Source organism: Lethenteron reissneri, chromosome 3, assembly GCF_015708825.2.
Source record: "Lethenteron reissneri isolate LAM-NWPU_2019-01 chromosome 3, ASM1570882v1, whole genome shotgun sequence".
Taxonomy (NCBI): domain Eukaryota; kingdom Metazoa; phylum Chordata; class Hyperoartia; order Petromyzontiformes; family Petromyzontidae; genus Lethenteron; species Lethenteron reissneri.
In genome coordinates, this window is record NC_083781.1 from 11,912,834 (window position 1) to 11,930,404 (window position 17,571).

A 17,571-nucleotide genomic window follows, 5' to 3' on the forward strand; every position below is an offset into this window, starting at 1 on the left:
TCTGTGTGCAAAATGTCAACTCGATTGGATCACGGGAAGTGGGTTAAAAAAACGACCGAAAGATTTGCACGGTCGTAAGCGCGCAAGCAAGTGAACTTAATATAAAGGATTTAAAAATAAGTATTATATTATTATTTTATTATGTTTTATTTTTATAATTTTATTACTTCCCTTCTACGTGACTTTACCGAAAGAACCAAGAAGATGAATCTAAATAATCTAAAAGCACGTGTCGTTGATGAGAATTCACATACAATATAGTCGACGTGACAGCACCTAAGAGTATTATTTTAAGAGGCCCAGACTCAAAGCCATATCTGGTCCAAGCCACCTCTGCCCAGCTGGAGCAAGCTGTGAAACAGGCGGAAACCAAGAACGAGGTCAGAGCTTTTAAATGCCACAGATTAAAATTGTTTTTACAATTTAGCACACGTTGGCTATGAGGGAGACAGGGTTAAAGCTCTTGTGCAGCGTTCACTGTGTCCTGTCATGGTATGTAAGATCCTTATTGACGACCAGGTGATATCAATCACGTTATGACCAAATCAGTCGAAAGGCGCCCGGACTCGATTTAAAGCTTTCGTGACTGCAGGGATTCATCTTCTTGGTTCTTTCGGTAAAGTCACGTCGAATGGAAATAATAAAATGATAAAAATAAAACATAATAAAATAATTCTCACGACGTTTCGGCCACAATGCAAGCAGCCGTCCTCAGGTGGAGAACAGGTCTGTCGAGAAGACAGAGTTCAGAAGACAGAGTTCAGACGCTGTCTTCTCGACAGACCTGTTCTCCACCTGAGGACGGCTGCTTGCGTTGTGGCCGAAACGTCGTGAGAATTATTTTATTATGTTTTATTTTTATCATTTTATTATTTCCATTCGACGTGACTTTACCGAAAGAACCAAGAAGATGCGCCCGAACTCGTCAGATCTGTGAATCTCAGTAGAGTTTTTTGGGTCCTGGATATTGCTTCGATGCGTGACCATCGTTCACATCCATGTCGGTGATGCTGCTACGTTGGCTGCGGTGCACAAGCACAGTCAACGATAACAAACGCAAAACATTCGTCAGTAACACAGCCCTTTTGGCGACGTTTAAGGAAATTACCCTTTTATGTGCTCAGATCTCGAAAAACTACTCACTTTTAAATCTTTTGTAGTAAATTATGTATTACTTTCGTATAAATGTTAATTTTGATTCATATGTTGTTTTTTTCTGACTTTATGTGAACGAAAAGACACACATTCGCCCGTTTTATCATTGAAAATAGTTACATTTCTAAGTATCAGTTTCATTTCATTTTCAGTTTCATTTAATTGGTATAGCCCTGTGCAGCCATTCGGCTCTTGAATCAGGTTGCAACCGCATATCACTGTCCTTGTCACAAAGCAAAGTTTGTGGGGAATAATAGCTATTATCTATACTTTTTAGGCATAAGCAATTACGAAATAACGCTTATTACCCAGGAGCAAAAATTGTGTTCCGTAGCGTTCATATTCTTGGTTCTTTCGGTAAAGTCACGTAGAAGGGAAATAATAAAACAAAAATAAAATAATCATTTATTATTTAATTATTTCCCTTCTACTTGACTTTACCGAAAGAACCAGAAATAATAATCCCTGCAATCACGAAATCTTTAAATCGAAATTGTACGTAGCGTTATGGAGTGTCCCTCTCGGCCACACCTGGTATGTGTGTGTGTGCGGGTGGAGCGGAAAACCCGCAAAAGCCGGAACGGACTCCGCTCACGGACGCGCAAACTCCACCGCTCTTGGATCCGGATTTGCGGGCGGCGGCCTCTACCATTCCAACCGGGGGGAGGGGGGGGGAAAAGAACAACTCCCTTCTAAGCTGGCTTTCATCGACTGCCGCAATCGATAAAAAAAAATCCGGCTTCAATTTACTCACAAAACACATCTGAAGCAGGTTTATTGATTATTATGATTATTATTGAACAACTAACCAAATGTTACTAGTTAAATTAAAGGGGCGTGGTAAGATCGTCGATTCCACCCCCCCCCCTCTGATCGTGGCGCACTTGGGCTCGCCCACACCGGAAACGCTCGCCCGCCATCTTGGCTCTTGTCCGCTAATCGGTTGTCGCTGGGAACTCGGCGGCTCGAGGCTTGCGACGTTCGCGTTAAGAAACAAAAAAAACCCCACGAAAAACATTTACAACAACAACACAACAAAAACACGCCACGAACAACAGCGACTTTAACTGATCCGACCACTTCGCTGGCCGTCGTTAAAAGTTGCTGGCGGAGGCGACGGGTAACGCCGCTGAGTGAAAATGTTGAGGTGAGCGCTTTTTATATTTTTTTTGTGTGTGTGGGGTGGTGGTGGTGGCCTTCTCTCCCTCACGGAGAGTTTATTCGGTTTACAACAAAATGTCTAACTCGCACTTTATCGCCTTTCAACTGCCGATCACTTATTAATCCGTTGTTGTGAGTGCCGCGAGGGTGACGACTGCTGCTGGCGGTGGCGTCGAGGGCCGCCTTGGGCCTCGGCGAGATTCAATGCCTGAGACTGACACAGCCGGGCGTGAGGCTGACACAGCCGGGCGTGAGACTGACACAGCCGGGCGTGAGACTGACACAGCCGGGCGTGAGACTGACACAGCCGGGCGTGAGACTGACACAGCCGGGCATGAGACTGACACAGCCGGGCGTGAGGCTGACACAGCCGGGCGTGAGACTGACACAGCCGGGCCTGAGACTGACACAGCCGGGCGTGAGGCTGACACAGCCGGGCGTGAGACTGACACAGCCGGGCGTGAGACTGACACAGCCGGGCGTGAGACTGACACAGCCGGGCGTGAGACTGACACAGCCGGGCATGAGACTGACACAGCCGGGCGTGAGGCTGACACAGCCGGGCGTGAGACTGACACAGCCGGGCCTGAGACTGACACAGCCGGGCGTGAGACTGACACAGCCGGGCGTGAGACTGACACAGCCGGGCGTGAGGCCGACACAACCGGGTGTGAGACTGACACAGCCGGGCATGAGACTGACACAGCCGGGCGTGAGGCTGACACAGCCGGGCGTGAGGCTGACACAGCCGGGCGTGAGGCTGACGCAGCCGGGCGTGAGGCTGACGCAGCCGGGCGTGAGACTGACACAGCCGGGCGTGAGACTGACACAGCCGGGCGTGAGGCTGACACAGCCGGGCGTGAGGCTGACACAGCCGGGCGTGAGACTGACACAGCCGGGCGTGAGGCTGACACAGCCGGGCGTGAGACTGACACAGCCGGGCCTGAGACTGACACAGCCGGGCGTGAGACTGACACAGCCGGGCGTGAGACTGACACAGCCGGGCGTGAGGCCGACACAACCGGGTGTGAGACTGACACAGCCGGGCATGAGACTGACACAGCCGGGCGTGAGGCTGACACAGCCGGGCGTGAGGCTGACGCAGCCGGGCGTGAGACTGACACAGCCGGGAGTGAGACTGACACAGCCGGGCGTGAGACTGACACAGCCGGGCCTGAGACTGACACAGCCGGGCGTGAGGCCGACACAGCTGGGCGTGAGACCGACACAGCCGGGTGTGAGACTGACACAGCCGGGCATGAGACTGACACAGCCGGGCGTGAGGCTGACACAGCCGGGCGTGAGACTGACACAGCCGGGCGTGAGACTGACACAGCCGGGCGTGAGACTGACACAGCCGGGCGTGAGACTGACACAGCCGGGCGTGAGACTGACACAGCCGGGCGTGAGACTGACACAGCCGGGCCTGAGACTGACACAGCCGGGCGTGAGGACTGACACAGCCGGGCGTGAGACTGACACAGCCGGGCAGTGAGACTGACACAGCCGGGCGTGAGACTGACACAGCCGGGCGTGAGACTGACACAGCCGGGCGTGAGGCTGACACAGCCGGGCGTGAGGACTGACACAGCCGGGCGTGAGACTGACACAGCCGGGCGTGAGGCTGACACAGCCGGGCGTGAGGCTGACACAGCCGGGCGTGAGACTGACACAGCCGGGCGTGAGACTGACACAGCCGGGCGTGAGGCTGACACAGCCGGGCGTGAGGCTGACACAGCCGGGCGTGAGACTGACACAGCCGGGCGTGAGACTGACACAGCCGGGCGTGAGACTGACACAGCCGGGCGTGAGACTGATACAGCCGGGCGTGAGACTGACACAGCCGGGCGTGAGACTGACACAGCCGGGCGTGAGACTGACACAGCCGGGCGTGAGACTGACACAGCCGGGCGTGAGACTGACACACAGCCGGGCGTGAGACTGACACAGCCGGGCGTGAGACTGACACAGCCGGGCGTGAGACTGACACACAGCCGGGCGTGAGGCTGACACAGCCGGGCGTGAGACTGACACAGCCGGGCCTGAGGCTGACACAGCCGGGCGTGAGACTGACACAGCCGGGCGTGAGGACTGACACAGCCGGGCGTGAGGCTGACACAGCCGGGCGTGAGGCTGACACAGCCGGGCGTGAGACTGACACAGCCGGGCGTGAGACTGACACAGCCGGGCCTGAGGCTGACACAGCCGGGCATGAGACTGACACAGCCGGGCGTGAGACTGACACAACCGGGCGTGAGGCTGACACACAGCCGGGCGTGAGACTGACACAACCGGGCATGAGGCGGACACAGCCGGGCGTGAGACTGACACAGCCGGGCGTGAGGCTGACACAGCCGGGCGTGAGACTGACACACAGCCGGGCGTGAGACTGACACAGCCGGGCGTGAGACTGACACAGCCGGGCGTGAGACTGACACACAGCCGGGCGTGAGACTGACACACAGCCGGGCGTGAGACTGACACAGCCGGGCGTGAGACTGACACAGCCGGGCGTGAGACTGACACAGCCGGGCGTGAGACTGACACACAGCCGGGCGTGAGACTGACACAGCCGGGCGTGAGACTGACACAGCCGGGCGTGAGACTGACACACAGCCGGGCGTGAGGCTGACACAGCCGGGCGTGAGGCTGACACAGCCGGGCGTGAGACTGACACACAGCCGGGCGTGAGACTGACACAGCCGGGCGTGAGACTGACACAGCCGGGCGTGAGACTGACACAGCCGGGCGTGAGACTGACACAGCCGGGCGTGAGACTGACACACAGCCGGGCGTGAGACTGACACAGCCGGGCGTGAGGCCGACACAGCCGGGCGTGAGACCGACACAGCCGGGCGTGAGACTGACACAGCCGGGCGTGAGACTGACACAGCCGGGCGTGAGACTGACACACAGCCGGGCGTGTGAGGGTTGTTGTTGCTGCGTGCAACAGCCGTCATGAACCGCGTAAAAAAAATCTTCGTGAGACTTAACAGACGATGTTGCGAGTGTGAGACTGGAACAGACGAGAGAGACAGAGACCCAGAGAGAGACAGAGACCCACAGAGAGAGACACAGAGAGAGACAGAGGCCCACAGAGAGAGACAGACCCAGAGAGAGAGACACAGAGAGAGAGAGACGCAGAGACCCAGAGAGAGAGAGACACACACAGTCCACCACGTATGTTGCACGACAACATTGTGGTGTGTGTGTGTACTTGTGTGTTTTATTCGCTTTGGATATCTCTGGACAGATATCGAAGGCCCCTGTCGTGCTCGAGAGCGTGAGCTTTGTTGCTTCGAATGCGCGAGATATAGTCTGTATCTGTCTTGGTGTTTCTGTAAAGACACTCGGAAACTTCAGGGAGAGAGGGAGATGGAGGAATGTGACTTTGGGCCATGGGCGAAGCCTCGTTATTGTGTTGAAAACTTGCGTTTTAAAGTATTTCATATTGCGTTATTAGTGACTTGCAGCCCTTTTACAATCCAACTGCTCGAGGTTTGTGTCATACGCTTAGTTGATTCATGTCAACGCCTAGCGACTGAACGCAAGTTAAAATGTGCTGAGGCCTCTCGTTCTTTGGCTAATGCTGTACGGAGACTGCCATAGCGCCGTGTAATCATAGGACTTTGTATTTTAGTGGCCAAGAGATTTAACTAAAGCCTGATTATTGTCAAAGAGTCACCGATATCATATTTTTCTCCTTTAGCTGTTACAAATGATTACTGGAGTCGATTTGATTAAGCACGCCATGATAATGTCCAATGGGACACGCTTTTTGATGGCGTCATCGCCCATGTCAAACGTCGAATTCCACCTGGTCGGTGAGTCCTGGTGCGTCGGCTCCTTGCTGGCGAGCTTGGCGATCTCGGTCTCGCGGCAGTACGACTGTCGGACGACCTTGCTGCGCCTGATATTGACGAGTGCCTTGCGCAGTTTGGCGTTGGTCGACTTGATCAGTTTGAGAACTTGGACGACGCTGATCTGGACCGAGTGATCCACGCAGCGAATATGGTGGCAAGCCCGCAACTGTTCATCCAGCGTCGACCAGGGCGAACAACGTCTTGACAGCACTGATTGCATTGGAGCCATTGTCGCTGGTAACAGCAAGCAGCTTGGTCGAGATATTGTGCCCGAAGCTTTAGAGGTGCTCAAACAGAGTGGGGCCAATGCACTTGCCGACACCCCTTCCGGACTGCACATTGAGGATCGTCAGCAGCATGAATTTCGACGCACCAGATTTGGTGTCGATCCAGTGCACCGTGACCATCCAAAATCACTTCAGGTTGCAGTTCGACCACCCGTTTATGGTGAGCGAGATGGCGACGTCCAGGTTGGAGAAGAACGCCCCGACGGATGGGCAGCATGATGGCGTGATGCTCGACAATCCTGCGAATGATGGTGCGGGTCGACGGGCCCTCGTATCCCTGCGTCAATGTGTGCACCAAGGTCTTGAACTTGTCGCTGGCGGCGGCTAGTAAAGAGATTGCACCTTGGATAACAAAATCAACCACCGCGTTCTCAAACTTTATCAGTAGGCGATCCGGGATTGCTGGCCAGCTCAGCGTTTGCTGCATTAGGCGGCTCGCCGACGCCGACGTCCCGACCTCGCTGCCTGGGGCGTATTTCTTGAGGTGGGCTTTCCACCCCGATGCGTTCGTGTGGGAGGAAAACCACTTGCGGAAGTGCACTCACTGCCACTTTCCTTGCTGTACATGGGGATCACCCTCCATCCAATCGTGCGTGTACTCCCACGGGAACGCATGCCGCTGCCTCTTTCGATTGCTGTTCGCAGCGATCCGTTGCTGGCATCCCCGACCTCATCCTCTACCTCAAGAACGTGGTCCGTTTCCATCTGGTTCGACATCAATGATTCCAATTTAAAATGGAGGCCACGGACTGCGCCACGGAGCTTTTAGCGAGCGGAAAACAGGGTCTTTACCGGGTAAAACTTCGCTACCTTTACCCTACCGGGTAATTCTTCCGCGCTACCTTTATCCTACCCTTACCCCTTGGTATGGTCGACACCTTTACCCTTTTACCTGGTAAAAAGGGTAAATTACCTTACCTTGCCGAGGCCTACCTGGTAGGCGATGATTTGCGTGGTCTGGACAGTAATTGTTGTCACAACTTTTCGTTCATCTTGAGAATCACAGACAGAACCCTCCCTCTTCGATATGGTGGATAACAACCTCGGTGTGGCTCGTGCTTGTCACCACAAATATATAAAGTCATTAAAGTACCATGTACCTTCATTTATACATAACTGTTGCTTCGCGTCTGTGTCCGTTTCACAGACTTCACCTAGCCATGTTAATTCGAAACGTTTATTTCATTGAATTTTTTAAACGTATAGACGAACATTGCTTGACTGGGGAATACATATGCAGCCCATCCCAGATGACTAACACCGATTATGGGGTTCGTTCCTGTGTGTGGTTTTTACACGTTTGTGTTCTTTTTTAAACACGTTATTTAAAGTTACGAAACGTCTCAAAGTGCTGGATTTCCACTTACGCTTGGTCACAATTGCACGCTGGCGAAACATAGTCTGTAGCAGTGGTTCCCAATCTGTGGTTTGGTGACCACACGGGTTGGAAATGGTCTGCAGAACTTTCCGATATTTTTCACAAAACAATATATATTTTTTATGCTTGTTGTCCACCTACATGTTTTTTTAGGGTTTACGGTGTTTCCATAAAGATTGGGAACCACGTGTGTGTGTTTTTTTCATAGTCATTTCAATCACTCAACCCATGGTGCCTGGGTCTGTCCCGTGGCCTGCCAGCGGGCCTTTGACACTTCAAGTGCCCCTTAAAGTGCACCTAGCCTGGCACAAGCGCCGTGGTTATGTCACTGCTACTTAGTGTCGATTGACGGTTTTTTTTTTTTGGCAGACTGCTAAATGCGTTGAAGTTTGTGACGTTAATGTTAAACGGAATGGGTTTGTCATTTGTTTTTCTTTGGTTCCATCTCCAAAAATAACGAGACAAAGTCCCCTGAAACTAAAAATAACACTTTCGCTTGCGTCCCGTATCGGTGCGCTGTACTTCTTGGGGTGGCAGTCCTCAAATGTTCTTGTGATTTCGTTGTCTCGGTATAAAAAAAAATTCTGCTACTTCGAGCATGTGTGTATCTTGGTAATCTGCAGTGTGCAGGTACAATATATGTGCATGGGGGTACAATATGTGTGCATGCGGGTACAATATGTGCATGCGGGTACAATATGTGCATGCAGATACAGTATGTGCATGCACGCTGGATTGAGGGCCACGCCACGCGAGTTTTGAGGTGGTTATTTAGAACTGCTTTTTGTGTTTTCGTTTGTTATCGGACCCCCGCACCTTCGATTAGCACAGTTGTTCACGTACGGTGTGAAATAAGTTGCTCACGAAGGTTGGTGAAGGCGGAAAGCAAAGGAGTACACGACAATGGAATTTGTTGCACTGACCTCTGTCCACCACATAGCCAGCCTTGCAGCCTGCAACACTTGTATGCATTGCAGTATCTTATCTAAGCATTATCCAGGCTCAAACCGGCCTAGCTTCTGAGGTTTCACGGCTCGGGCATTTCCTGGGTGATTTCTTGCACATGCCTGCGTGTGTATTTGAACGCGCGACGCAAGTAAAGCTCAGTGTCTCGAAAACATTGACAGGTAATGTTAACTCGTCCTTAACAGAGGTTCCATCGCGTAAATATAAATGTGTCGTTAAACCCGCCACCACCCGACCATAGTCAATTAGTAAGGTTTGTCAAGTAAACAAAACGAAAGCCTTCGTGTTAAACCAATCTTAATTCAATTCATAAACCACATTAGCAGGATGTAGTGTAGGAGAGGTGCGCTCCTGTCACAGGAATGTCAAATTTCTAGAACTGGCTCAGTGCTGCAATGGTAACTGAGCACCACTCTACCGGCATTTGAACAATGGGGGAAGATGGCTTTAACTTTCTGACTTTTATCAACAAATTTACAAGACAAATTGCCTTAAACACTACCTTTGTACAACGCTAAGCCACGTCTTCTGGGGTAATGTGTGTCAGCGGACTCTGGACTGTTTAAATAAAGGCCAGTGACTGGGAATGTACCTGTAATCGTGCTGTATTAGTATAGAAATGCCTGCAGAAGTTGGCGCAGCTCTGGTAATTATGCGACGTTCTTCGTTTTGAGTACCCTCATATTTTGCAGAGGTGTGTTTTGCAGGAGACTTATTTTATTTTTATTCCTTTGTGGAGTGTGGTCAGAAAACTTGAGGCGTGGGGGCTTTGCAGCGAGCCAGAACTGGTCCTTGAGAGTACAGTGCTGTGCCCTCACCAGTGACATCACTCGTTGTAAAGTAGTTACGTGCGCGGTCCCCTTTGGTAATGAGCTGAGCAGCGAGTTGTGGGGTCAGAGAACTGTGCTGGAGCGAGAGAAAAAAACTTGTTCCGCATTGCTGCATTATTCATAAACACGTGGTGTGAAACTACTGATGGAACGTGACTTCACACGGATCAACGATATAAGCGTTTATCAGGGATCTGGAAACAAGGCATAATGTAAATGAAATACTTTATTTTTGCATCGCGTTTGCGTTCCATTATGATACGTTTCCCCCTTGACTTGTTTTTTTTTACCGAAGCACGATGTTTCGCCTTGAAATTCTTGGAAAGTTGCCTGCATTTAAAAAAAGTCTTGTCGGTGTCTTATTTCTTGTGCAATTGAACGTTGTGGCGTGCCACTGCGTCGGCTGACACGGTTCTGCTTCGTGCCTCTTGGATACGTTTTTCGGTTGTACCGCATGTTTCGGCATGACATCCGACGATGCACCACACGTGCTGGCAACTTCCTCAATGACATGCTGGGAGTGAAACATCGGACATCGTGCAACACAAACACGATGCACAGCCTGAATACAGGTGGCAGCTAAGCATTAGGGCAGTGGCCCACCACCTCTCTTGCTAGAACTTGGCCATGCCCATGGTAGAGTCTTCATAGGATGACTACTGCTGCCTTTTGAACATCTTTCTTGAAATGTAACTATTTTCTCATTGTGCGTAGCCAACCTTGCTAATTGGAGGTGCAGGACGAAGTATGGCGTGTGTTACGTTTGTATGCACGTAATTCTAAATTGTAACTGAACTTTATGTTTGTATGCTTTTTTCTACAGCTGCTGTTTAGCGCAGATTCGTGGGATCTTTTGACGCTCGGACAACGCCAGTGATCCTAAACCTAAACGGCCTTGTAATAAAACATAAAAAATCGCAACATAGTAAAAAAAAAAACACAGACCCAGAAATCTTCCTCCTTCCTCCCCCGTTAAAAAGCGAAACACAACCGTGAGCATTTTGCTCTTAATCCAACAATTCTTTGAGCCCCGGTTGACTCGTACGGCTTTCAAAACGGACGGCGCAATGGCCACCTCCTCGCTCCGGCGGCAGATGAAGAACATCGTCAACAACTTCTCGGAGGCCGAGGTGAAGGTGCGCGAGGCGACGTCTAACGACCCGTGGGGCCCCTCGAGCTCGCTCATGTCCGAGATCGCCGACCTCACCTACAACGTGGTGGCCTTCTCGGAGATCATGAGCATGATCTGGAAGCGCCTCAACGACCACGGCAAGAACTGGCGCCACGTCTACAAGGTAATGGAGCGTGCGCGGGTTTTGCGAAGAGCGGAGCAATGTGTTCTTGGGGAAGTTCCTGGTTAACCTGGGTAATTTAAAGATTGCCCTTGGCTAGGCCGACGGCACGATGTTGTTGGCAGCGCCCAAGATTCGGCAATCTTCAAGAATCAGTATATTTATTACTGGAGGAATCCGATGAACTATAAAGCTCTTTTTCACATGTCCAGTAGGGGCACGGGGTCAGAACATTACAACAAAAACAATACGAAAACACAATAGAAGTCTAAAGTATAGGAAAGGTCAACATAGATGCCTGTGTACATGTGATAAACCCAGCCTTCGGGGCTGTGAGGGGGCGCCTGGAAAAGGTGGTACAGCAAGTAGGTTGTTGACCTACAATAGTACGTGTGTGCAGTTGGGAGTGTTTAGCCATCCTTTAAAAATGTATTTATCCATTCTAGATTTGAAGCTTTCGTGACTGCAAGGATTCATATTCTTAGGTTTTTTCGGTAAAGTCACGTAGGTAAAATTTTTTAATTATTAAAAGTAAAATAAAAATAAAATAAAAATCACGACGTTTCGGAGGCAACACAAGCTTGCCTCGGAAGCTTGTGTTGCCTCCGAAACGTGATTTTTTATTTATTTTACTTTTATTAATTTAAATTTTTTACCTACGTGACTTTACCGAAAAAACCTAAGAATATGTATTTATCCAGGAAGCTGCTCACTAAATCTCAAGACATTTCCAAGATGGTCTTGCATGTGAATGCAACTAAGCCAATGCCATTTATGAGTCTTTATAGGGAGTTGGCCAAAGTATCTTTAGAAAATCAATTTCTTGTAAGGTGATAACACTCAATGATCCGCACAGACTGTTTAATCAACCAATTTTCACTTCTGATATCTCCAGACAGCAACCCTTATGAAAAAAATCTGGAGACCCGCTCTGTGGCCTTCCTCGGTAATGAAAGGATTATTCTTATATAGCTCCCACAAGGGATCATGGGATTGTAAAGCTATTCACACAAGCGGGCATGTAAGGTCACATTGCCTTTTCAAGCTGGGTTCACATTGATATTTCTGGCAGTGAAATGGCTATCACGTCCGTGTATAAATTTCACTGCTTTTAGTGGTCATCAGCATAGCAGAGTGTGAGATTTGATCGTTGCCACTCTGTGTACATTGGCCACTTCTGTCCAAGCTGAATAGGATCTCTCAAAGACCGAGAGTCGGCATTGCGCTTTTTGGCTTTGTCGCAAATAATTTTCCATTACATTGCACACAAACCAACGACGTGAATTATTAATTTGGTGTGGTCAATCGTGCTGTATGTTTTTCTTAGTTTTTTTCCTCTCGCTCCTCCTGCCACCCAACCTAGCGATTACGCCAGGGCGTGGCCAATGGATTTAACGTGGCATTGCATGAGTAAAGTCCAAGCCATTAGCGTGGCTCTTTATCGGCCTCGTTAGACTTGTGGGAAATCCGAGCTGGTTCGATTGGGGGGGGGGACACGTGTAAATTGAACCTTGGTGTCACGTCGGCTGCGCAAGGCTGAGTGGACGGATCATCGCGAGCAGGCAATTTTTATTGTCTGTTCACCGCTGCTCTCTCTTGAGGCGGCAAACAAATTGAAGCCACGTTCAGTGCGTGGTGTGTGTAAATTTTGGGTGTGCTCAATGAAGATGCTTATGGATGTGGAGGTAAAACCGAAAGACAACTTGGTGTCGTTGAATGTATTATCTTTTATTGCAACTGGCTGGCACGGGGTCGAGGCATTGGTCGATCGCACAGAATGCACATCCCATGTCGGTGTTAAACTCCAGCGCTCGTGCCACACGGGGGTAACACTCTTGCTCCTCCGTGCTTTCGCATTACTTAGAAACAAGTGTCACATCATCGATGGTATCAAATAGAGATAGAAATCTTACAGTATAACCGAAGCTGCATATTTTAAGCACGATTCTTTTTTTTCGGCGTGATGACAGATCTCGCAGATTGTTCGCATAATACAATAATTGTTTACAGAAATGAGTGCGGATTTTGAACTGTTCTTAAAAATAGTTTGTGTTTATATTGTGCCATTTTATATACCGCTGCACGGAGGCACATATATTCAGTAGTTTTTGGCCAATTGCCGAGTGTTTACCACCCACTCTCAACAAACCCACAGCTGTTAATTCCTCACCCCCCTCAACCCTCCCCGTGTCCACTGGGGTCGGGCCCTCCGTGACTCGCGCAGGCCCTGACGCTGCTCGACTACCTGATCAAGACGGGCTCGGAGCGCGTGGCGCAGCAGTGCAAGGAGAACATCTTCGCCATCCAGACGCTCAAGGACTTCCAGTACGTGGACCGCGACGGCAAGGACCAGGGCGTGAACGTGCGCGAGAAGTCGAAGCAGCTGGTGGCGCTGCTGCGCGACGAGGACCGGCTGCGGGGCGAGCGCGAGCACGCGCTCAAGACCAAGGAGCGCTTGGCGCAAGGCGCCACGGGCATGGGCAGCAACAACAAGGTGACGTTCGGCCGAGGATCGAGCCAGCCCAACCTGTCCACGAGCTACTCGGACGAGTACGGCAAGGCGGGAGGATCTCCGGCGTCGTACCACGGCTGTGAGTGAAAACGCCTCTGAATATATAACGAGCACGCCGTATACAAGCATAGTTCTCGATATAAGCAACGCATGCTTGCGATACGCTTTATTAACACGTAGGTTTTCGCGACAAACGTGAATCAATCTTGATTTGAAGCTTTCGTGACTGCAGGAATCCATACTCTTTGGTTCTTTCGGTAAAGTCACGGAGGTAGAAAAAATTATAGATCACGACTTTTCGATCGCCACACAAGCAATCGTCTTCTGCCCGTGGCGTCTTCAGGTGAAGATGATTGCTTGTGTGGCGATCGAAACGTCGTGATCTATTATTTTTTTCTACCTACGTGACTTTACCGAAAGAACCAAAGAGTATTATAAATAAAGGTTTTTATGTGTTAGATTGCATAAATATAAATGTGTCGTTAACCCACCACCACCACCCGACACAGCCAATTAGTAAGGTTTGTCACGAAAACAAAACGTGCCAATGAGTGTACTACTTCAGCACACCGGTGTGTTGGAGAGTACATCCACAACATTTACAATTTGTACAATTTGTGGCGTGTTAACGACACATTTACATTTACGTGCTTTGACCCAAAAAAAAACCTTTATTATGAATTTCAATACACAGAAGGCAGAGGGAAACTTTCGTACGATCACACTTTTCGATGTAAGCACGGTTGGCCTTGCGCCCAGCGTGTGTGCGTATAACCAGCCTCTGTTGTACCATACTTTGGGAGGTCAACGGTGCTTGCTATGTGGAGAGACTGGCACTCACCTTTTGGAATGTGGAATTTCTACCACTTAATCATTTGAGGGGGGGGGGGGGAGTGGTGGCGTATTGGGTTTTATTATGTTAGCAAACACATTCTGAATTCTGATTATGGTTGTTGGCAGTAGTCATTTATTTTATGTTAATGAAGAGCAAAATGTCCAGTATTAAAGCAGTTTCCCCAGTATTCTCCGCAGAGATTCAGCTTGTCGTGATCATGGCCACAGCTCAATTACCGTTTAATATTTAATAATATTTGTTTTCCTTTAATTGAGTTTCAAACAGATGTGAATATGACAATGGCCAGCCTTTCTCATGCTTTAAAAAAAAAAATCTCATTTCGAATCTGATATATATTTAAAAACCTGCCTGTTCTTCATTTCTGTATTTTATGAAAGAAAATGGTTGATTTTTTTAATCAAGATTTTCCTAGACGTTTATTTTGAAACTGTGATCTTTTCTGCTTGCATGGAAAGCTGCTGGTCCTGTATTTTCACTTTTTGATGCTCAGAGTCCACATGCTTGCCTAGTCCGCATGTCCTCTAGTAATGTTTGCAATTTGGTTTACATTTCCAAGCCACAGTGGGTCGTGTAGGCGGCATTAATAATTTGTGTGTGTGCCATCAAAACTTACGAGCCTTTACATGTGACTTTGTCGACTACACTCAGAAAAGCCAGCGCCACTTGCAAATGCCAGGTTTTGAAGACAATTTCCTTTGTTGTGAATGCAGCCACAAATGCATTTCTAATTTCGGTGAAAGCAAAACTGTAAAGTTTGGATGGGGCGTGAAATGATTTATGATCATAGTGTACCATCACGTTTCCACACTGCACCTCTGGAGATTTAACCGCTATGTGCGTGTCACACAATGTCTTCCCGGTCTGCCGAGAGACAAAACAGTCTCCGTCTTTTTTTTTCAAGGACAACTTTGCTCAGCAGTGGAGGAGTTTGCTAAATTAAAGGAAAGCATAGAGCGACTGGGTGTGTGGCGACAAGGCTTTGCACAGCGGCACGGGGAGTCCTCAATTCATCTGCAGTGGGGAGAGAGGGCTCAGCCGCCCTGAATACCAACCCGGCGACCTGAGGGGTAGGCCCTAAAACGGGATTGTAGGATACCGTGAGACCTGGTATATAAAGTTGGCTGCTTTTTGAAACTGTGTAGTGAATTGCAAGTAGGTGAAAAATAACCAATACAATCTTTAACTGTCACTGAAAAGAAATAAGATATTGATGTTTTCCACCAGCTAGCCTTGACGACTTAAAAGGCGCAACTTGAGGTCAGGTGTTGACTATAAAAGAAGACCGCAATGGTGAGGTGTGTTTACATCAACTTCTTATGACTACATCCTGGTGTATGCAATGTGAAATCTATACTGAGCTAAAAGCATCGCCAAGTCCCAATTTCCTCGTCTCCGAAAGTCTTGCATGTCAAATGTTTGACCATTTTATTTTCAACAAATGTTTTCCATGTGGAGAGAAATGAGAGTATCTGGAGCGAACCCACGCGTACAAGGGAATAACACTCACAATTCTGCATGGATATGTCAACTAGAGAGCCCACTTTGCTATATGATAATTGGTTTAAAAAAAAAGGTGTCAGTTTTGTTGCCAGATAAAAGGGTAAAAAACCAATGATCATATTTTTTCTTCTGGCAAATGAGGTTCCAATGGTGCACTTTGCTATAGTTGTATACCTTGCCCATCTCGCAGTTCTACTGGTTTTGGAGTCGCTGCACTTGACAAGCTAATATTTGAAGCAGAACGCTCCTCAAACAAACCAAAAAATAAGCAAAGTGTCTTGAAGACCCAGTGATTGAAAGTCTCCTGATAACGAGCAAGGCTCGGGTGACCCAGTGGATCCGCACAGTGTACGAGGCAAGCTTGCCATCGGGCCGCGTATTAGTCTGTAAACACTGTCCCGGTGAGCGTCGGTCTTGCACCGGGACATGCCGGCACGTGCCGGCCACTGTGTAATTCCATACCCACGTAACATTTACACGGCAAGACTCCATGTGCAAACCCACCGGGGCGTTGTCCAAAGCGTCGCGGTTCAGCTGTACCATCGATTTCGTGGATTTTAGTTGTGTCACTGTTTAATCTCCGTTATTATCGAGTCGATCGGCTTCTTCAGTTGCAATTACAACCAGGCCATCACGGGTCGATATACAAATCACTCAACCACTTGATTTCCACATTGTCGAGTCCAATCGACCTTGTCACCCTAACCTCCGAGCTGCCATCATCAGGGTGGCCCCTCAACCACGTGGACGACTTGTGGCAGTTCCTCCATCACATGTTGTTGGGGTGGCAGACACATACACACCAAATAGTGCATCGTGCCAAATTGACACACCAGTGTGCATTTTTGAACTTGATCCAAGCCAGTGTAGCTAGCTGGGGCTGATGGTACAAGTGTATATACGGGCGCCACGGTGGTGAGATGTTAACTGCCTCGCCTGGTATACAGGAGGTCATGGGTTTGATCCCGACCCTGTATAGTTTTAGTTTTCATGTCTCTCTCCCCGTGATCGTATTGACTTTTCTCCGGGGGCTCTGGTTTTTTTCTACATTTATAAACATGCGTTTTTGAGTGTTTGGTTGTAAATTTCCACGTGATAAGCCACTTCTTTGAGCTATCATTTGTGGCCAGGTCGCTTCTGAAAAGAGCTAGATAGCTCAGTGGGCCATACCTGATAAAATAAAATTACTAGTTTAGTTTTTTTTTGTAGTGGAGATGTAAGGCGGTTTGATCCGAGTCCCAGGCTTTCCTGCCATCGTAGAGTAAGTTATGAGCCGTTTGGAAATGTGTCTTGCGCTGATCGGTGGCAATAGTTGGGATATTTAACTCTGCTGTGAGCAGTGAGGCCCACGAGCTGCTGAAACGAATGAAGGGTTACTTTGACGTGGGCCTTGTTTACATGGGTGGCACCAGGTTACAGCTGGGGTTCTGAGCACTGCTGGTAGATACTTCACAACGTATGGCATGTTGCAGCCAGTTGAGAGCCTCGATTCAGCAGACCTGCGGTAAAATTCAAGCAGGAAAATCCTAGCTACCAGTAGTCCTATGATGGTGCGGTTGGTCATTATTATTACATTCGCAGCAGTAGTTTGAGGCTTTGTGTGGAGCATTTCTAGTGAGCTGGGATTTTTATGTTGACATGGACACGTTGGTTGGCTTTGTGTTTGTGTGGCTTTTAATTTTTAGTCGTACTTTTCAGAGAGTATGAGTCAGGCAATATGCACACAAGACCGATGTCTGGTAATTTGGCTTTTAACGGTCAATGTTTTTCA

At 49.0% G+C, this 17,571-nt stretch overlaps 1 protein-coding gene across 1 annotated transcript in view; it reads left to right on the forward strand.

The window, feature by feature from the left end:
* The first annotated feature begins 2,067 nt into the window (after window positions 1–2,067).
* LOC133346661 (epsin-2-like) overlaps window positions 2,068–17,571 on the forward strand; it is a 54,775-nt gene continuing 39,271 nt past the window's right edge. The window contains 3 exon segments of the mRNA XM_061558418.1: window positions 2,068–2,302; window positions 10,464–10,935; window positions 13,157–13,523. Coding sequence (XP_061414402.1) covers window positions 10,708–10,935; window positions 13,157–13,523 — 595 coding nt within the window. The 5' untranslated portion in view covers window positions 2,068–2,302; window positions 10,464–10,707.